General features: G+C 44.8%; 1 protein-coding gene and 1 long non-coding RNA gene across 3 annotated transcripts; both read right to left on the bottom strand.

Annotated features, from left to right (window-relative positions):
- Positions 1–8,648, bottom strand: LOC142922578 (uncharacterized). 2 transcript variants are annotated; one of them, XM_076063386.1, is made up of 5 exons: positions 8,493–8,648; positions 3,833–3,961; positions 2,778–3,015; positions 1,787–1,964; positions 1–864 (listed from the first exon to the last, which is right to left on the bottom strand). In XM_076063386.1, exons 1-5 carry the CDS (start codon positions 8,545–8,547, stop codon positions 775–777), a joined length of 690 nt encoding a protein of 229 aa, XP_075919501.1. In that variant the 5' UTR covers positions 8,548–8,648; the 3' UTR covers positions 1–774. The 2 variants fall into 2 exon arrangements, with proteins under 2 accessions (XP_075919501.1, XP_075919500.1); XM_076063385.1 differs by lacking the exon at positions 1–864 and having other exon boundaries at positions 1,570–1,964.
- A 2,001-nt stretch (positions 8,649–10,649) lies between these two features.
- Positions 10,650–14,893, bottom strand: LOC116937002 (uncharacterized). Its single transcript, XR_012940170.1, has 3 exons — positions 14,634–14,893; positions 12,483–13,738; positions 10,650–12,058 (listed from the first exon to the last, which is right to left on the bottom strand). It is a non-coding gene; the product is annotated as an uncharacterized LOC116937002 (long non-coding RNA).
- Between the last annotated feature and the right edge of the window lie 6,985 nt (positions 14,894–21,878).

The following is a 21,878-nucleotide window of genomic DNA, read 5'->3' as shown; positions in this document are numbered from 1 at the left end:
AGTAACCTCTTGGGGCCACTATGAAAGGCTACATGAGGATAATAATGATGCCCTCTCATTATCCAGGAGAGTCTTGCTCAGACTCAAGACTTGTTCACGAGGATCCTGTATTAGGATTGTTCGGCAAATTCCCTGAATGAGCATTGAGGTTGGAGGCAGAAGCTGCACTGTCCGGGGGAAAAACACGTACGCATTCAAGTCAAGTACGCTCAAAGCTCTGGACAGATGTATTAAACAATCTATTGATATGCTGTGATCTCCAGCTATAAACAGCTGATGTAACATTTACATCTCATAGCGGTCGGCCTATCACCTCCTGCCTCCCCGACGCACTCACCCTATAGTTGTCGGGAAAGACAATTTTCCGTGACAGCGCCTTGAGGTTCAAGGCCACCATGTAGTTCACCACATAGAATGTTGCCATGTCTCCCTCAAAGTGGAACTGAGAAGAACACACATACAGACACAATATTGGAGAGAGGCACAGTGTTGTCATCAATGGTGTAGCGTGGTGGGCATGGTCCCATTGATGGATGAGATTTCTCATGCACAGCCCCTACCGTTTGGAATACCCTCCCACTCCACATCTAACAAATCGACACCATCACTTTGTTATTCAAATACAAGATCAAAGCCTTTTCATTAATCTGGGCATACAGTGATGAATAGAAAATCACCGTTTGGACATTTGACCAATAGTTTAAACACAGAATAGTTAAACCCAGGATGGATTGTAGGCAGTCCAGCTTGAACACATCGCTTAATCTCTCGCGCTCATACCTGCAACGGAGTGAAGGGCGTGCAGCAGCCCTGCTGCAGGAACTGCAGAAGCCCCTCCTTGCCGTACTTCCTCCCAAAAGGAATCTGGGGACACAAGAAGCAGTGGCCAGGAGTGAACAATAAGGTATATTTCCTTTTATATAGCATCATTCATGCTAAAAGCATCCCACAATGGACATTAATAATTTTTCGGACCAAATCCCACATACAGCCACTGCCAAAGCAAATGAAAACCCTACGAGCAAGCAAAATCAAGAATCAACAAACAAGTTAAGAAATGGCACCAAAACAAAAGGCACAAACAAGAAAAACGTTATCCCAACAAAGGAATTAGTCCATGAGGTCATATCCCAGACCCACAATCCCAAATTTCCAACCAAGCCAGCAAGACCCCAAGCAATTTGTAAGCCTGCACGTGTACGTGTGTCTGCGGGGAGTGCTGGCTCAGTGGTTTGCACACTGCCCTACAAACCCTGGCCACCCAAGTTCAATTCCCGCTCATGGCCAAATAAAGTGGTTGTTGGCCTCACTTAGGTCGACTCAGCTTTAAATGAGTACCTGGTGTCGTGTGTAAACATGAGCACTGAGGTAACAACCACACTATACCCTGAGGTGCTATGCTGGCCTTAAAAGGTGCCCACGAACAGCACCTGCTCCAACAGTTTGCGAAAGGCTTTCCGAAGGATTGTCCTTGTTACCCCCCTTTGGATCTGCCCCTGTATTATTACAATGCGTTTTTATTCAGGAGAGCTTCACTGAGTCTAAATACTCTTTTTGTGGAGGGTCCTTCCATGTTTTTTGCAGTGGGGGAGAGGGCAACATTGCTGTGTCATCCCAATTGTGTAATTTGAATTCATTTTTTTTTTATTCCGACCATCACGCCAGCATATGACATCACTGGATAATTAAGGTCCACTGTAAAGCAGATAGCACATAGTATGTTTACCAATAATACCACGGAGATAACCACCGACTGTGTCCACGTGTGTGCGGCCACTGCATTTACCGTGATCTGGTACAAAGTGGATGGTTCCTGGCTGACGTTGCGCGCCGGAGCACGGTACTCCGCCGGCTCGGCCCGCGTCGTCACAGGTGGGACAACGCTCAGCCGCTGCCACCGATGGCCCTCGGGACCGGAGGTGGTGTGCGACGGCACACCAATTGGACCCAGCCTGCTCCACACTCTGATTGGAACACAACGAGAGGGCGCGGCGGTGAACGAGGAGCCGAAGGCAGCCACGCGAGCTAAGCATGCGGTTCACTTAAACGGAGACCGTGTCAAGTTTGATTCATGTTAATGTTGGTAGTGAAGAGTCCTAAGCCACCGGCGAGGAGATTCATTGAACAGAATGTAACCCATACATCGGCGAGTGTAAACAATATCTTGTAAATTTGACGACCTCGTTGGGTGGTAGAGGGTTAACGTCAAGCATTGGCACCACGTGGCCGAACACCAAAAACAAACGCGGATTCATTGTCCTGGCTATGCCAAGCTACGCTTTAAGTTAGGCTGTGTCAAGGCTACACCCAGGGCTTTAACTTCTTTCTTACAAGTCGCTGGTAGACTACATCCCACCGACGTGTGGGATAGAGAAGAAACTCGTCAGTCAATAACACTGTGGCCTTAAAATAAGAAATGTATAATAGGCGACGTTTTGGGCAATGGCCCTACGAAGAAGGCTGTTGGGGCAAAGTATTGTCAGCGAGATATTAAAATATAAACATTGCACAATGACAAGCACTACATCTGGCTGTCTTTGGCTGCTAATGCTTACATACATTACCAGGTGATATCTTTTTTAAGCTGAGTCGACCTAGGAGAGACTCGGGACCGGTTCAATTATTGCTGGTCACTGATGTTAGCCATGGCTGGTAATAAACTCGGGTCAACCTGGTGTTGTTGTAGAGCAATGGGTCCCACTGCTCCACCACCCTGCACCCTGCTCGGCATGTACACATGCACACACACGCTCGTGTGCACTCGCAGCTCTACTCACGATGGCCGCTTGGAACTCGGCCCATCGTGGTTCTCATCCACCGGATGGGAGCGGCAGAGTGGGGAACGTGGGGAACGTTGTCGGCGTGGTCCACCTCTTCCTTGCTCCCCACCACCAATGCTGACAGTGCACATGCGGGACCCAATCGACTCCCCATCCACGGAGCATCGCACTCTCAGGGGGCTCCGGGATCTGTGTCGTGGGGCCGCAGGCTTGGTCGCTGTCCGCTTGTCACGGTCTGCACACACAAGGGGGGGATGTGGGGGTGCGGGGCACAAGAGTCTCAGTTTGGAGGTAAGAATGCGTGAATCAGAGGCACCCCGGTGGCTCGATGTTAACTACCTCGCCAGTGATAGAGGATATCGTGGGTTTGATCCCAACCCTGATGCCTGCATATTTGAAGTTTGCACGTTCTCCCCGTGGCCACGTGAATTGTTCTCCGGGTCCTCCGATTTTTCCCTCCACATGTAGAATCAATTTGCGTTTCGATTATTTGGCTGCTATACATTACCACACGCCGATAAGCCAATTCTTTGAGCTATAATTTGTGGCCAGGTCAACAAAGAGCTTTATTGCTCAGTGGGCTTCAGTTTAGAATTTACACGAAGGAATTCATGGTGGCGCAGAGATGCAATTAACTGTGTGTGGGGGGGGGGGGGGGCGAGAGAAGGGCTCGTGAAGATGGAAGGCGGCAGGATTGCAGCTGGGCAGGAGGAGGCGGGGAATTGGCTGAGGACTGGAGGGGAGAGATTTTGCAGGAAAGGAGGAACCGTTTGGAAGGTTTGAGAAAGATAATATATCAAGGGGGTGGTGCAGATGCGACCTCAGGTACGGGTACAGACCGCCTCGCCTCATATCTCTACTCCACATACTCTCCGAACTTTCCCGTCTCATCTCACTCTACTCCACAATCTCCTACCTCACCAAATTTCTATTCCATTCCACTCTCCTAACTCTCCCGTCTCTACTCCACACACTCTCCAAACTCTCCCATCTCATCTATCTCCTCCACACACTCTCTGAACTTTCCTGTTTCACCTCTCTACTCCACTCACCTCCAAAAACCACCGTCCGCATGCACAGACTGTGCTTGTGGTCCATCTCCATGGACCGCTGTCGCTTGGCAGCGCTCTCCTCCTCCTCCTCCTCCGGGTCACGACCTCCTCGCTTGCGGTGCCGACCCCCTGCGCAGCAGCACCCAGAGATGTACCACCACTGCGTCTCACTCTACCTATCACTTAGAGGTACCATCGCATCTCCCTCTCTATCCATCACTTAGAGGTTCCACCACCGCCTCTTCCTATACCCATCAGTGAGAGGTACCACCACGTCTTCCTCTCCCCATCACTGAGAGGAGCCACCACCGCGTCTCCCTCTACCAATCACTGAGAGGTACCACCAAGTCTTCCTCTACCCATCACTGTGCCCCCCACACAGCTACCCCCCCCCCCCCCGTTCTCTCGCTTGTGCTATGGGGCCGTCCATAAATGACGTCAAGCGATTTTGGACGATTTTAGACCCCCCCCCCCCTCGTCACAAAAAGTCAGACCTCCCCTCAAATATGATGTAACAAAACTCTGCCCCGTCCCCCACAAATTATATTTCCATTTTGAAAATAAAACATGCTTTAATCGCTTTAAACTATTGTCATTGTAGTGCATATTTAATGTGGCGCTGCACTCAGATGTTATAGGAGAAAACACGTATATAAAACTGAGGCTTTGAAAAGCTTAAATTTAGCATAAAATTCACTTGAAAATATTCAACGTCTAACTAAAACTGCAGATGTTCAGAATATATTGAAATTATCTTATAATCATAAAATATAAAAAGTAATTATAACTATTAAAAAAATTACTTTAAACTTTGTGATATAACAAAGCAAAATGTAGAGTACAATTATAACAATCACATATTCATTCCACAGAATGAAAAACCCTGGTATAATCATTAGAATCAAAATGTTTCATAACAATCATTAAAACAAATTTAAAATGTAAGCTTCTCCATTCTCCCATGGAAAAGCAAAATGCTCCTTCATGGAATAAATAAAAGGAGACCTTAGTAAATTTAAATAATCAAATAGTTAATAATAAAAATTCGTGTTATAACAATTCGATATTTATTTAAAGTGGCGCATTTTTATGTGACGTCACATTTCTCAAACCCACCCCACCCCCCCGTCACACATCATCATAGTTTCATAGTTTATTTATTTGGTATAGCCCTGTGAGCCATTCGGCTCTTGAATCGGGTGCAACCTCAACAAACAAAAAACATGAACAAGAAAACATCTTAAAGTGATTATGTGACTGTGCAAACAGAAAATCCAGGAAAAAAACTATAAAAATATTCCTGAAATAGCACCGTACACCAACGCTGTGTGCAAAAATCCCAGTGGGATGCAAGTCAAATAACAACAATAACAACAATGGATGTTGGTGGGAATTCGGTTTCAGATAAGCATCCGTATGGGTAGCTTTCCTGTAGACAGAGTGGCTCATTGAACCATCAGGTCTCTTTTTAATTAGGACATCCAAAAAAGGTATCTTGCCATCTATTTCGACTTCCATGGTAAATCTGATGGCTGGGTGTATGGAATTGATGTGGTCGAAGAATTGGTCTAGAGCAGGCCGGCCATGTGGCCAGATGACAAAAGTGTCATCCACGTACCTCTTCCATAAGGTTGGGCGCAGAGTGGCAGTCTGGATGGCGTCAGTCTCAAATTTCTCCATGAAAATGTTAGCTATAACTGGTTCAATGAGCCACTCTGTCTACAGGAAAGCTACCCATACGGATGCTTATCTGAAACCGGATTCCCACCACCATCCATCACAGAAGAATTCTCTCATCAAGACTCTGTATCATAGAGCCCAATGCATATCCGACCAGGAACACATAAGCAGTGAAATCAAGCACGTACACCAAGCTCTTAGGGCTAATGGTTACTCCGACTATACAATCCGCAAAGCTATCACTCAAACCATGAAGAAGAACCCTCTTGAGGAGCCTTTCAAAACCATCACTTTACCCTACATTGCTGGGATCACAAAAAAGATCTCCAAAATCTTGAATAAACACAAGATCCAGGTCCGTTTCAACACATTACATAAAATCCGTGATCTGGTTCCGTCTGTAAAAGATGTGATTCCGGACATACAATACCCTGGTGTCTACAAACTAAGTTGCCTCTGTGGTAGTAGTTACATTGGAGAAACCAAACGCCATGTCTCGGACCGCATTCGTGAACATAAAGCAGACCTTAAACACGGTAGGACCAACACCTCGGCCGTAGCAGATCATTGTTCTAATTCAGTAGGCTCACATGCCATTGACTTTTCCAAGACGGAGGTTCTTTGTAAGCCATCTGGCTTCCATGAGAGATTCGTTCATGAGGCTATCCACATATACAAGCACAGAGACAATTTCAACCGAGAAGATGGATTCTATCTTAGCAATCATTGGAAAGATTTGATAAACCATTTCAGTTCTTAATTGATTGTTCACGCTTACAGTGGCTTTCAGACAGCATACATTATAAAAATTTCGTCTCCCCCCTCCTCTTTTCAAAAAAAATAGATGGACTAGTCCTGGGCAAACTGCCAAATCGCTGCGCGTGACGCCAAAGTTTTTTTATAATTAAATAAATGCGCCGTTTTAAAGTAAATTTATGCAAACCAACACACCTGAAGATGACCGTTTGAGTTATGGTCGAAACGTCGTGAGAATTTTTTTATTGTTTTATATATTTTTATTATTTTGTTGTTTCTCTTCAACGTGACTTTACCGAAAAAACTAAGAATATGAATTACTGCAGTCACGAAAGCTTTAAATCAAAATTCTATATTTATTTAAAGTGGCGCATTTTGATGTGACGTCACATTTCTCAAACCCACCCCACCCCCCCGTCACACATCATCATAGTTTCATAGTTTATTTATTTGGTATAGCCCTGTGAGCCATTCGGATCTTGAATCGGGTGCAACCTCAACAAACAAAAAACATGAACAAGAAAACATCTTAAAGTGATTATGTGACTGTGCAAACAGAAAATCCAGGAAAAAAACTATAAAAATATTCCTGAAATAGCACCGTACACCAACGCTGTGTGCAAAAATCCCAGTGGGATGCAAGTCAAATAACAACAACAACCACAAGACAACTAAGATTAAGGCCATCAGTCTAACTCCGTACTACAATAAACAAAAACATGGCCAAAAACAAAAAAAACGTTTTCGAAATCACCAAAATAAAAGCCATAAATGCAATGTAACAGTGATCATAGGGACTGTGACCGAATTTTAACAATAAACTACATAAATAAATTATAACACCAAAATCTAGAGCCATATTTTAGGCCACTGAATAGCAGTGGCAGCTAGGGGTGTACAACTCCTCTAGAGCAGTTTTGAGTGAAGATCTCATAGGTAGTGATTCAAGTTGAAGTTTATTGGCAATAGCATTCCAGACCCACATGCACATGTACAGTGCTGTCAATCCACTGCTCAATGAGGGGTGCCTCATGCCAGTTGGGTCCTGGGGCTTATCTGACCATACATCACCACTGTCTTCATTTCGGGTTGGTGAAGCTAGTGCGCAGAACTGATTCAGATACCACTCCCCACTGAGGTTAGCCACGGCTGGGAATAAAACTCAGGTCGACAGCTTGTTAGCAGTGTGCACCGGCTAAGCAGTGAACACCAGTCAACTGGACAAAGTTCACCTCGTGAGTATCATGCGTTATTCCGATCAGACACTTGCTACATAGTTTCATAATATTAGACAAGCAACTCCCATGACTGACAAGAGTGTAGTGGATTGACAACGAGCTAAATGAAAAACAGCTACTACTTAGGTTTTAGCAGTTCTGTACAGCTCTCTGACATGTTTTGTGTTATACTGCATATTGTTTGGCATGTCTTGACGTTTCGCTCCACGTGCTTGGGATGTTCACATGGTAAAACCTGAAAACGCAGTGTAAAGCTATGAAATAGCCAACCTAGAGTTGATGCACGAATTAATATGCACGTGTGTAAGGGTGTCTCTGTGTCTGCACATGTGTACCTCCCTCCACAATTCTCCAGATAGTTCAGCAATTGGTGGGCCCAGCGTCGGGCCAAGCTAAGGCCTGAGGCTGTCTACACGCGCTGGGAGCAAGACATGGATCGTCACAAATGTCTGACCCCCCCCCCCCCCCACTAGGTGCTAGACGTCATTTATGGACGGCCCGTGTTTATTTTACACGAGTGATGAGTTAGCCGTGTGTGGTGTGTAATAAAGTTTATCGTGTACATATTTTACTGAACATGTTAAACAAGAGCTTCATAAAATAATAAATTGATAAAATAAAATAACACAATAATATTCTCACGACGTTTCGGCCACAACACAAGCGGCCTTCATCAGGTGAAGGGACGAGACTGTCTGGAGGACAGCACTCCAGACAGTCTCGTCCCTTCACCTGATGAAGGCCGCTTGTGTTGTGGCCGAAACGTCGTGAGAATATTATTGTGTTATTTTATTTTATCAATTTATTATTTTGTTCTCATTCTACGTGAGTTTACCGAAAGAACCAAAGAAGATGAATCCTTGCAGTCACGAAAGCTTTAAATCGAAATTTAAGAGCTTCATAGCTCATCGGATTTTTCCAGGCTAAAAAAACTGATTCTGATTTATTGGTGAGCGCTACGGCAGGTTGACCACACACACACAAACCTTGTGAGTTGGTCTTCATCGTAGCGCTGTTGATGTCCTTCATGAAGATGTACATCTTTATAAAGAAATAAATCCCTACAAGACGCGATGTAGAAGCAGATTGAGCTCCGCCTCTTCGGAACCAGCGGCTTCTGTGGGGACGGTGGACTGCTGAGATTGACGTCACGTCCAACGTCTTCGCGTGACGTCACTACCGGTCACGTGGGAGGCGCGCGTCTGTCACATGACCACGAGCTGCCTGGCCGGGATATCCAGGCTGGTGGTCTCTAAACACGAACGCGTTCGTCAATCACTCTGCGGACTTAAATGGAAAATACATTACACATATAAGAGGCGAAGTTATCTTGCAGTAGGCCCTTATTTGATGAGTTATTTATTATTTATGTGGCATCACCAGGTAATATGTAGCGATATTTCTGGTGAACTCAGCCTCAAATGGGTGCCTAGTGCGGTGTCTAAACATCGCCATTGGGGAGACAAAGGCGGTCGGGCGTGGTGCTGGCCCCTTTGTACGTGCAGCCTTTTAATAGGTGCTCGCAAACAGCACTTGCCCCAAATGTAAAGGCTTTGTGTGTGTGGGGATCGGTAGTGTAGAAGGACAGGGAGAGATACAGAGTGTGTGAAAGTGCGAGAGATGGACAGGGAGAGATGCAGAGAGAGTTAGTTTTAGAGAGACAGTAAGTGATGTAGCAGAGAGTGTGGTTGACAGAATGCGTGTGTGGGAAAAAGAGAGGGACAGAGAGTGTGCAATGTGATGGAGAGTGTCTGTTCTTGAGACAGAGCGTGAGACGGAGTGAATCATTGAGAGAGAATGAGAGAGGGACAGAGAGTGTGTGTTTGCGTGAGAGGGAGTGACACAGACACAGAGAAAAAGCGTGTGTGAGAGTTTGTGAGAGAAACAAATATGGGGAGCGGTAGTGTAGCGGTTAACGCGCTGCGCTACCTGGCGACCCAAGTTCTGATTCCCGCTCACGGACAACACCAGTGACGATAATCTGAACCGGTCCAGGACTTGCCCTAGGGCGACTCAGCCTAAAACGAGTACCTGGTGCGGTGTAAACATCGCCACTAGGGAGACAAAGGCGGCCGGGCGTAGTGCTGGCCACCCACTCCTTCGTGTGGCGTGTCGGCCTTCATGGGTGCTCACTAACAGCACTTCTCCCATTAATCTGTTAAGGGTATGCGGGGGATCTATGTTTGTTGTTGAGAGAAACATGAATAGTGGGGAGCGATGGGGTGCAATGGTTAGTCCGCAGCGCTATAAACCCAGCAACACGAGTTCGATTCCCGCTAACACCAGTGACGATTATCTGAACCGATCTTGGGCCTCCCCAAGGTCGACTCAGCCTCAAATGAGTACCTGGTGTGGTAAGGATCGCAACTGCGGAGACAAAGGCGGTTTGCCATGGTGCTGGCCATCCAACACCTTGTGAACTCTTCCGGCCTTCATAGGTGCTTGCTACGAATAGATGATGCCTTACCATCAGCCCCACAACACAAAGCACCTGCCTGGGTATTTTATGTAATAAAATGCTCCATACCTGGGTAGTGTGATTATGACTAGCTCCTGTTTTGGGAGCCCATGCCTCAATACGAATCACTCGAGCAGCAGTATATTTTCATTATCTGCGTAACGCTGTGTGGAAGGAACTTGGTCTATCACTTCAAAGCTCTGGGTTTTCTCCACCACAGTTGTCACTTCTCTAAGCTTGCGAAATGTGGAGCCCTCGAATGGAACATCTGTGCCGGTTTTAAACATTCAGGCTAGCCTGCCTACAATCTATCCTGGGTTTAACCAGACGATTGTGTGAGCTCACAGATCCTTCAAAGATCTGGATGCATTCCCATCATCAGAGCCCCTCTGTCAAACGAGGGCTGAGTTGTCTGGGTCATATATCCTGCATGTACATCTACGGCATGCCGAATCAGCTTCTGTTTGACTAGTTGGGTCTACACAGGTGTGGCACAGGCTCGAAAAGAGATGGACTGATGTGGCACAAGACGATTTGGAACTGATTTGACTTGTTGATGACTTGTGCCAGCAGTGTCAAGATCGGCCCCTGCGGCGGAGGTTTTGATAGAAAGTCGCGGAACTTTTTATAAGATCCCTAATCTAAAGATTTGACCAAAAGTCACCCAGGCACACACATGTTATACTTTACACATTTAAAATCTTTATTCACCAGATTACTATTAAGCATACATCGATTTCCAAATGCTTTAGATATATTACGGATTGTTGTGGCAAATAGCATGTCGCTTCGTGTGAATCAGTTTTTAAAAAGAAGTTTAAATTTCATAAGAGCAGCTTTCAGTCTTTCACATTATGAAGGATCATTGCCATTTGCTACCCCAACTAGTAAACCATCTTACCCAATCAAATATGCCATGATTTTTGGAATACCACAAAAACAGTTAAAATGTTATATTTTTTAAATATATTTCCATAAAGTATTTTCTTCATTACATTTTCCCATAGTTTTCTTACGCACACTATGACAATGGTTTTTATATCAGGCCATTTACACAGAGGCGTCTTAAGTAACTTTAATGTGACAAGCGAATTGCATCACAAACTTGTTTTTTTTTGCAGCCTCCTTGTGCAAAACCAGTCTCTTTTTTATGTAGTTATTAAACCAAAACACACAAACTCATGGGCTGTGTTGACCAGGGAAGGTGAAGGTAAATCACCGATAACCTTGCCACGGACACACTCTTAGACAACCTCCATGAAGGACGTTTTCCCTGTGGAACGCATCATCTCGTCTGGATGCGCCGATCATTGCAGTGGTCCCCTAGAAGATCTATAGATCGCCTCTGAGTACCCCTACTGCTCCACAGCCATTGCAATTAATGTATGAGAGACGCGAGTTGATGGCACAGGTCAAAATATAACAAATAAATGTATCGTATATAGTTTAGACAGCAATTAATTTTGCTGTCATGTATAATCAGGTTGGGTCAAATATATTAGACAGTCTATCAATTGTCCATTGTGTCAATGTTGAAAGAATTAAGCAACATTGAAAAATAGAAAGTTCTGTATTCATCTCCTGCCAATGTCATCAATCACCCTTCCACCTTGGTCCAGTGGTTTTTACATCATAGGCATTTTTGCTCTGCCAGGCCCCATTACAGGTGTTGCAAAACCAAAATACCGTGTAAAAAACAATCAGAGTTGTCTGATTTGACCCAAAACCTTTGTTCATCAATTGACTTGCAAACCTTATTACATTCTGGTGCCGTTAAAATATAGTATTCAGCGATATAAATGAACATTTTAACAAAAAATTACAATGCGTTTATTTTTACATATTGATTGCCTGCATTAATTATTTTCATTTACAGTTCCCATCATTAATATCCATGATCTATAGTGTTATGTCGGTGCAGGATGGTATAATAGACTACTGCATGTTCTGGTGAATCCAGTCCAAGAATTTGGTGACTCTGCTGTAAACACCTGGCTGGTAAGCCCGTGCACAGCCATAGCCCCAGCTGGTGATTCCAGAGAGGTACCAGCGGCCGTTTGAGTCCTGGCAAACCAAGGGACCCCCAGAGTCTCCCTGCAACAGACACACACGACACCAATGTTAGAAGATGACTGACGAACAAGGAGGCCTGATGGAGCGATGATTACAGTGATCCAGTATAAGCAATGACATGTCATGATACCAAAGAGGGGATGTCAGAAGGCCCGATAATTAGGTTTAAATGTTCAGTGCAAAGAGCAGTACAACTGAGGCCAGCTTGAAATGTTCAATGGGACTGGGATCTTGAATGAGGACATTTTTGTTGAAGGTCCAGTTGATGTTGGCCCACCCATGCTCCTTCCAGTCAATTGGCACCAAAATGTGTTCATGAATTGACTGGAGAAGTTTGCTTTCCAAGATCCCCCTGGTGGAACATAATTGGGCCCAGAGTCGTTATGTGCTCCAGATGGTTTTAAGGCAAGAGAGTTGCATCTTGTTGGTTGTTATCGCAGCTCACCTGTCAGGTGTCCACCCCTCCTTCGAGGTACCCTGCACACAGCATCCTGTTGGTGATTAGAGATGGGCTATAGGCCTACGGCCCTGGGGTGACGCACGTCTTCAAGATCTCTACTGAAGCCTCCTGAAGCTGGTCGGGTGTGTAGCCTGTTCAGTACAACAATTCGTGTTGGAAACCGTGTTTCAGTTTCAGTTATTTATTTATTTTGGTATAGCCCTGTGAGCCATTCGACTCTTGAATCGGGTGCAACCACAACAAAAAAAAACACGAACAAGAAAACATCTTAAAGTGAAGTACTATATTTCATCAAGACTTAGATCGTGGTACATTTAAATGTTAACAACATATCACCTGCATATCAGCTTAATGCCTGTTACATATATTCCTCGAGCACCAGAGAGCTCTGCTACCCGACTGCCATCATTATTCCAATGGATTTTTACAAAAAAAGTTTCTTAACAAAGATTTGGGCCTCCATTAAATCAAAGGATTTGTTCAGTAGAAGATATGTGTATATTATATTTATTTTCATTATACAAACATTCACCCGAAATAACATGAATGTTCAACTATCAATTATGTTTAACTTGTGCTGTCGGAAAATAACATTGCACCGATTTATACATTAAAATCACGATACATGCCTTGAATCGTGGGTATATCAATGGATTTTTTGAATATTTGTATATGTTGTACATTAGAGGTGCTACATTTAACCCAACGTAAACAACTCAAGGGCTGTAATCCTGAGTTTAAACAGAAGGGAACTGATTTCTATGAGAAGATCGATTTTATTAGAATATTAATCGGGTCGTGTGGAGGCTCAAAACATGACAATACTGTGGTTGCTTTTTTCTTACACCATAGACACTGAGATATGGATACTAAATAATCTCTCAAACTATGCTCTATTTAGTGGTCAAAGTATCTTCTGAAATCACGTGTTTTCCCAAGTTTGGAATATTTCACCTATGGAATTACCACCTTCAAAAAGTTTTCCCCAACCAGAAATGAAGCATGATTTCCCTGGGTAGGGAAACTTCTGAAAGCGAGGTGGGAGGCAAACTGGCTGTATGTAATCGATGAAGGAAACAAGTTCTGACAGCTCCATAAGAGCAATGTCATAGTCATGGCTGCTTCCGTTGTAGCGCTCGTGGATGAGGATTCTGTTGACGCTTCTGGCCACGACAGTTGAAGCGCTGAGATTGTTCTGAGAGTGCAGGCCCAGGTATACCGTCCAGGTGTTTGGGTTGTTACTAGGGGGGTAAATACACAGCCACCACAGTCAGCATAAAATAATACAGGGCATTATGTTTTTTTTTTTTACCAAGGTAAGCCTCATTGAGTCTCAGGACTTTTTCAGGAGGGTCCTGCCAAGTTATTTCGGTAGGGGTGATGACTGCTGCTCTGTATAATCTCAACTGAGTAATTCGTGTGGGTCAGTTTTACAAGTAAGCAAATTTGGACTGTGGCGCCGGCACGCATCACGGTGGTTCATTGGTTAGCACACTGCACTTACGAAACTGTTGGCCCACGTTTTAATTCCCCAAGCTTGATTCCCAACCACAGATACAGTTATTCCTGACCAGTGTGGTGAGGTATGGTCGAACAACACCCCATGACCAACACGGTGTGCGAAGGCCTTCATCCCAAAAGCGGTCTGACAAAGGGCTGCAAGTTGTGATTATCAAACTTGTCTGCTGTGTGTGTAACATTTAACACAATGCATCCTTTTAAAGTATGACAAATACAAATAGGGTTTACCCTTTCTGGCAATAAAACAGGTGTTAAGATATTCTTGGTGCTTTCTACGTGACTTTACCGAAAGAACCAAGAATATGAATCCTTGCAGTCACGAAAGCTTTAAATTAAAATTTAAGGTGTTAAGATGTTCAAACACGTTTAGCAAGGAATCAAGTTTGTATTAACCACACGTACTTGTGGTGAACATGCAAATAAACTTGCTCTGATAATATATGCATTGTCTTTGGCCTACACCAGAGACAGCCTTCTTTAGCACTTAGTTTCACCAGTGACAGACCAGAGAACGTCAAAAGGCGAACAAGTACCAGGACAATGCACGTATCAGAGCATGTATAGCTCGGAGTAAAGTGTTCACAAGACATGTGAAGCAACAGAAACGCTCACCACCTCTGGAAGCAATGAGCAGCACTCACAACCCAGCGGTCACTGAGGAGGGAGCCCCCACAGGTCAGTCTGTTCAAGTTGTGCAGGCTCTCTTGCCAGGGCCATTCTCAGAGCCTTGCTTCGTAGCCTCCCACGATCCGGCTGTTCACTCTGCGTTCTGCTACGGGGATCCAGCCACATTCTGAAAAACGACAAAACACAATTACTTCTATAATACAGTTTTTTTTGGGTTAGATCGCGTAAATATAGAAATGTCTAGTCAAACCCGCCATCATTAGTAAGAGTTGTCACGTAAACAGAACATGCCGATTCATCACTAGTACAGCACACCGGTGTGTTGGAGAGACAAGCCACAACATTTACAATCTGAGTACGACGTTTTGCAAGTAAATCTTGACTTAAAGCTTTCGTGACTGCAGGAATTCATATTCTTTGGGTCTTTAGGTAAAGTCACGTAGATGGTTATTTTCTTTGAACCATCTACGTGACTTTACCGATAGACCAAAGAATAAGTTTTGCTAGTAATCACATCTAGCTTCATCAGGCGACAGCCAGATTTGTGGAGAAGTCCACCTGTTTCGTTCCTTATATAGAGGCGTAGATGTGATGACAACACTTGTGCACTCTTCTTGTCCAAGGTGGGGGGGGGGGGATTAATGAATCAACGTACATTATGCGTGTGCATTATGCGAGCCCATTGATCTTGTACTTCCTGTCCATTGCTTGTACTAAAATAGCCGTACCAGAGACAGCCTTCTTTAGGGCCTAGTCTCACCAGTGTCAGACCAGAGAACGTCATCATAATTGTTTTCCATCTTCATAGATTCATCTATCATTGTAATATTTATCAACCATGGTCTATTAATTGCTAGATGAAGATGTCTCTAATACACAAGGATTTACGCTAGGCACTATATTTGGCAAAACAATTGTAGTTCATGAAATCACGTTTTGAACTTACAACTACTGTCATAAAATAATAATTTACCCATTTTTGTATTACTCACGGAATTTGTACAAGAAGCGCATGAACCAAAGGATGGTCAGTTCATAAACTGGCTTTCAGACAGCATACATTATAAAAAAATTCGTCTCCCCCCTCCTCTTTTCAGAATATAGATGGACAGTCCTGGGCAAAATGCCAAATCGTTGCGCGTGGCGCTAACGGTTTTTTTTAATAAATAAATAAATGCGCCGTTTAAAAATACATTTATGCGAACCAACACACCTGAAGACGACCGTTTGAGTTATGGTCGAAACGTCGTGAGAATTTTTTATTGTTTTATATATATTTTATTATTTTGTTGTTTCTCTTCAACGTGACTTTACCGAAAAAACTAAGAATATGAATTACTGCAGTCACGAAAGCTTTAAATCAAAAGTACAAAAACAGTTATAACCGAGTTTAACACGGAGGCTTTTGCGACCAATATCCATAAGAGGTTTTTTGGGTTAGATCGCGTAACTAAATAAATGTGTCGTTAAAACCCGCCACCACCCAACACAGCCAACTAGTAAGGGTTGTCACGTAAACAGAACATGCCAAAGGGAGGTTAGCAACTATCTGAAAAATCTCCAGATTGCCAAAGGACAATTCACAAACAAACCTATTTGATGTAACACAACCGCCCGGGGTCACCAAAAGGGAAGGGGGAATTCCAGGCTTCAGGGACCCCCCCCCCCCCCTCCGTCAGCCCGCTAAGTTGTGATGCCACGCACACAAGCAAGTTTAAACAATTGTCCTCTTCATTGCTATTAAAACAACGGTTAAAGTTCTGAACTCAACTACAAGGATAAGCTAACATTATCAATCCTCACACTCACTCCAATTAAAAACCAGGCCACAATCTACATCAGTGAATCATTACCCATTTATTAATTCGATACTAAATGACCGAAGCCTCAAGAATAGTTCTGGCAGTCAGAGTTATTTCTAAGTCAAAACGAATTCTCTAACCTCAGGACATCAGGAATAAAATAAAATAGATAACTCATACATAATAGCCCAGACCCTCGGATACAGGCAAGGAGCAAAAGTTAATACAATGTTAAATCACAAATCTTGGGGACAGAAACAGATAATAACGATGCAATGTTACATCAAGGGTTATCGAGATGGAATGAGGCGGAATGGGACGGGCTTACACAGCCAAGATAGACTGTGTTCCATTAGGAAGGAGCCTCCCGGCCGCCTTTGTCTTCCCAGAGCGCGAGAGAGCAGGAATTTAACACCAGAGCGAGGGAAATTTATTATCGCGGGGGCCATCTGTACACACTGCGCTGGACTTAATGATACACAACGCAGAGTGGGCATCTGTTTTTTTTTCTCTCTTGCAAGAGACGCGGAGAGAGGAGAGAGAATTTCACATTTAAGCTCGGCAAGGGACAGCGAGACGGCAGATCGGAAGAGGACATCAAGCCAGCTCCGAGGCATGGCCTCGAGACATTAGCAGTGGGTGCTGTGTCCCGCAGAGAAGAGGGGCGAGGTGATGTTAGGTGCTGAGTTCGGCATGGACCGATAGAGTATCGCTGAAAGTTATTCTACATTCATCCTGATGTTGTGAGTCGCTTGCAGAATCAAGGATTGCGATAAGCTGTATCGTACTAAGCTATCAGAGGTGTGTAAGAGGTATGCAAATACCATTTTCAAGTTTTGAGAGTGAGCGACAATAGCTCTCGACAGTTCAACAAGGCACAGCTCGGCGAGCGCCAGAAGAGGCCGGCGAGCGGCCGGCTCCAAGGGGCCCCGCGATCAACTGAGGATGGCGAGGCTCGCCGAGTAGCGATGTATCAACGAGCCTGTGTTCAGAGCTGAAAGACGAAGTATCGCTCGAAGACTTTTATTTCTACATCGAATGCCAGCTCCCAGCTGCAGCGCAACCAGCCGCCCGTGAGCAAGAGTGCCAGCGAACCAGCGGCGAGCGTGATCGTGCGCATCTCCACGGAGAGAGCGCGTGCGGCGCAGCTCATCATCCAGCGGCGGAAAGAGCCCGACCAGCCGCCCGTGAGCAAAAGAGTCAGCGACCAGCGGATCAGCTCAGCATCGGCCAGCGGAAGAAGACGGCGACCAACCTGAAGACCAGCCAACCAACGACGCAGAAGAAGACTCTACAACTCGCCCAGAATGGCGAGACTCGCTGTTAGCGACATGCTACGCCGTGCGAATGCAGCACCATCAGAAGAAGTATCGCTCGAAAAGCATTCCACTCTGAACCTCGACCCTCAAGGGTCACTGCAGTGATAGCTAAGCTGACGAGAATCCCAGCATCAGCCACCAGAGGGTGATCATCGCCAGAGATAGCGCCACCAAGCGACGCCAACGGCGAGCACCTTCGCCAACAGCAACAGACGAGCTGCGGGCGCCATCTGCCGACGGATCATCGCGCCTACAGCGCACCGTGTCAGCTCGTCCACCTGCTGCGGGGCCGAACTCTGGCCGACCGCGTGAAAGAAGAAAACCCCGCTGTTCGTATGATATGCACTCTGCCCCACACTGCCACGACACCACCTGGCGTCTTCTTGACGCAAAGAATTGATTCCGAACACTGGTCCACTCAACCCAATTCATATCACTCAACACACACACGAACCATTAAGAAGCCTAATCGTCAAGTACGTGAACCATCAGTGGCCGCGAAGGCGTCGCGGCTCACCGAGTGATGAGAATACGTCGTTTTAAGTACATTAATTTTTTTGTAATTTGTACTTCCAATCGCATAAATTACCAATAGATTCATCAATATAAATTAAGCGTTTGAAACCTTCGCCACGAAACTCTACGCTCACGGGGAAATGAGCGTGTAAACCGGTTTCCTTATCAGACAATCTTGTCCACAAATTAATTAAAGTTCGGCCCAAGGTAATGATCTCGTGGGAGAGCACGCACACCTCGCACGCCCTTACTCCAAGCCATTTCTATAATTATATAATCTTGCCGATGAATCTATTGACGTATATTTGTGCCTTAGAGAATAATTGTTTTGACTGCATTTTCGCATGAATATGGTCGGATGAACTTTTAAGGACTTTTTATTCGTATTTTCCGTATGCTCGTGGTACTCGTGGTAATCGATTGTTCTGTTACCCAATTAACGTGATTATTGAGGGTTGAAAAGATGGATCAATGAATGAACATCGCCTGTAGTACTGTGCTGACAATTTCAAGTACAAGAATTTGCATATTAGAGTGTTAAGGTTTTTGTTTAGAATAGAGCACATGCATGTTTTAACGACTCTCTCTATCACTAATTAAGCTCGCGTTACGCGGTGGAATTAATCATATGTGCAGTTGCCAAAGTGAAACAACGCAATCGTTGATGATTACTGTGTTGATGCTGTGTTGAAAATTCCAAGCTCGAGAGTTCGCATGTAAAGTTAAGGTTTCGTTTAGAATAAAATTGATTAACACAGAAGTGGTTGCGTGTTTCTTTCCTGATTTCATGCGTAACAATCTTATTAATAAGAACTGTATTCTGCGTTGCGATCTGAATTTGGAGACCTGAGTTAAACACACTAATACATACTCAGTAAATGTTAAAGCGAGAATAATTGTATTACGAACCTACAGTGAGGGAAAAAAGCATTTGATCCCCTGCTGATTTGTACGTTTGCCAACTGACAAAGAAATGATCAGTCTATCATTTTAATGGTAGGTTTATTTGAACAGCGAGAGACAGAAAACAACAACAAAATCCAGAAAAACGCATGTCAAAAATGTTATAAATTGATTTGCATTTAAAGGAGGGAAATAAGTATTTGACCCCTCTGCAAAACATGACTTAGTACTTAGTAGCAAAACCCTTGTTGGCAATCACAGAGGTCAGACGTTTCTTGTAGGTGGCCACCAGGAGGGATTTTGTCCCACTCCTCCTTGCAGATCTCCAAGTCATTAAGGTTTCGAGGCTGACGTTTGGCAACTCGAACCTTCAGCTCCCTCCACAGATTTTCTATGGGATTAAGGTCTGGAGACTGGCTAGGCCACTCCAGGACCTTAATGTGCTTCTTCTTGAGCCACTCCTTTGTTGCCTTGGCTGTGTGTTTTGGATCATTGTCATGCTGGAATACCCATCCACAACCCATTTTCAATGCCCTGGCTGAGGGAAGGAGGTTCTTACCCAAGATTTGACGGTGCATGGCCCCGTCCATCATCCCTTTGATGCGGTGAAGTTGTCCTGTCCCCTTAGCAGAAAAATGCCCCCAAAGCATGTTTCCACCTCCATGTTTGACGGTGGGGATGGTGTTCTTGAGGTCATAGGCAGCATTCCTCCTCCTCCAAACACGACGAGTTAAGTTGATGCCAAAGAGCTCCATTTTGGTCTCATCTGACCACAACACTTTCACCCAGTTGTCCTCTGAATCATTTAGATGTTCAATGGCAAACTTCAGACGGGCATGTATGTGCTTTCTTGAGCAGGGGGACCTTGCAGGTGCTGCAGGATTTCAGTCCTTCACGGTGTAGTGTGTTACCAATTGTTTTCTTGGTGACTATGGTCCCAGCTGCCTTGAGATCATTGACAAGATCCTCCCGTGTAGTTCTGGGCTGATTCCTCATCGTTCTCATGATCATTACAACTTCACGAGGTAAGATCTTGCATGGAGCCCCAGGCCGAGGGAGATTGACAGATCTTTCGTGTTTCTTCCATTTGCAAATAATCGCACCAACTGTTGTCACCTTCTCATCAAACCAAACTGCTTGGCAATGGTCTTGTAGCCCATTCCAGCCTTGTGTACAATCTTGTCCCTGACATCCTTGGAGAGCTCTTTGGTCTTGGCCATGGTGGAGAGTTTGGAATCTGATTGATTGATTGCTTCTGTGGACAGGAGTCTTTTATACAGGTAACAAGATGAGATTAGGAGCACTCCCTTTAAAAGTGTGCTCCTATTCTCAGCTCGTTACCTGTATAAAAGACACCTGGGAGCCAGAAATCTTTCTGATTGAGAGGGGGTCAAATACTTATTTGTCATTAAAATGCAAATCAATTTATAACATTTTTGACATGCGTTTTTCTGGATTTTCTTGTTGTTATTCTGTCTCTCACTGTTCAAATAAACCTACCATTAAAATTATAGACAGATCATTTCTTTGTCAGTGGGCAAACATACAAAATCAGCAGGGGATCAAATACTTTTTTCCCTCACTATAGACAACGAGCGAGTTACTCTGGCATGCTTGCATCACACTGGCATAACCTCATACGACTAATTGTATGATCCCGATTGATAATCCGACCCTCGTCAGCGAGGCGGGGCCTGATTATCATAACGGCTCACATTAGCATAATCACACCCACTCGCAGAAAAGCAATACATTTATATCGCGAATTAGCATAATTTATGCACATAATTACAATTAACATGAAATCAGATAATTCAAATTTCATTTAATTTTTATTATTTTCATCAAAATGTTCATACCCGACATATACAACACAGTGCAAAATGAGATCAGGCAGGTTAGGGTTAGGATAAGCTCGTGTGAGAAGAAGCTCAAAAACATAATGAGAACGCAATGACATTTTCCAGTTTATGAAGGTAATACGCAATAATTATTCAATATGATTGCTCCAGTATGGGTTAAAAGAGATGCCCCCTTACCAATGTGAGCGTCTGCCATCAACACGCAGCAAACGTTTCTGCAAACTCTCCTTTGACCCGGCGCCTCCCATCAGCAATGGCCGGCTGCGAAAGAAGTGCAGCGTGCGTACGTATGCACGTACACAAACGCGTACAAAACAAGGGTACCTTGCATGAAGTTGTCCGAGACTTGAAACACGAGCGTCACGTTGTTGGAGAGGGAGCGCACGCCCGGCGGCAGAGCTTGGCCGCAGAATCTGCCCAGCGAATGTCCCCGCTGCTGGGCGCCGCCGTCGTACACGGCCAGGGAGCTGTTGCCACACAGCTCGCTCCCCGGTAGCCTTCATTGGGGTGAGAGGTAAGAGACAAACCGTGTACACAACGTCTTTTGTCGTCACCAACGGTTCATCATAAAATACATACAATGGCGAGTGCCGTAACTTTGGGCCTGTACAAAAGTTTTGACGCAACGTGGGAGTGCTCCCCATCCGTGTGTATGGGGAACGGAAGCGTAGTGGTTAGTGTGCTGAACCCGTCCTGGGGCTCCCCTAGGTCGACTCAGCCTCAAATGAGCACCTCGTGCCATTTGTAAACATGACCACTGGGGAGACAAAGGGGGCCGGAGGTGTGGTGTTGACCACCCACCACCTCGTGTGCTGTGCTGGCCTTCATAGG

This window comes from Petromyzon marinus, unplaced genomic scaffold (assembly GCF_048934315.1).
Source record: "Petromyzon marinus isolate PM22_M1 ecotype Great Lakes invasive population unplaced genomic scaffold, UKy_Petmar_22M1.pri1.0 PM_Scaffold_108, whole genome shotgun sequence".
Classification (NCBI taxonomy): domain Eukaryota; kingdom Metazoa; phylum Chordata; class Hyperoartia; order Petromyzontiformes; family Petromyzontidae; genus Petromyzon; species Petromyzon marinus.
The sequence above is the reverse complement of the archived record's forward strand: the minus strand, read 5'-3'. Positions and strand labels throughout refer to the sequence as shown.

What these genes read in the sequence shown, in the direction of transcription:
- LOC142922578 (XM_076063385.1), bottom strand. Translation starts at nt 8,547, where the DNA reads ATGTACATCTTCATGAAGGACATCAACAGCGCTACGATGAAGACCAAC. An exon ending in GATGAAGACCAACTCACAAG is followed by an intron (nt 3,962 to 8,492) that starts GTTTGTGTGTGT and finishes GCTGCTGCGCAG; the next exon opens with GGGGTCGGCACCGCAAGCGA. An exon ending in GCGGACGGTGGTTTTTGGAG is followed by an intron (nt 3,016 to 3,832) that starts GTGAGTGGAGTA and finishes TTGTGTGTGCAG; the next exon opens with ACCGTGACAAGCGGACAGCG.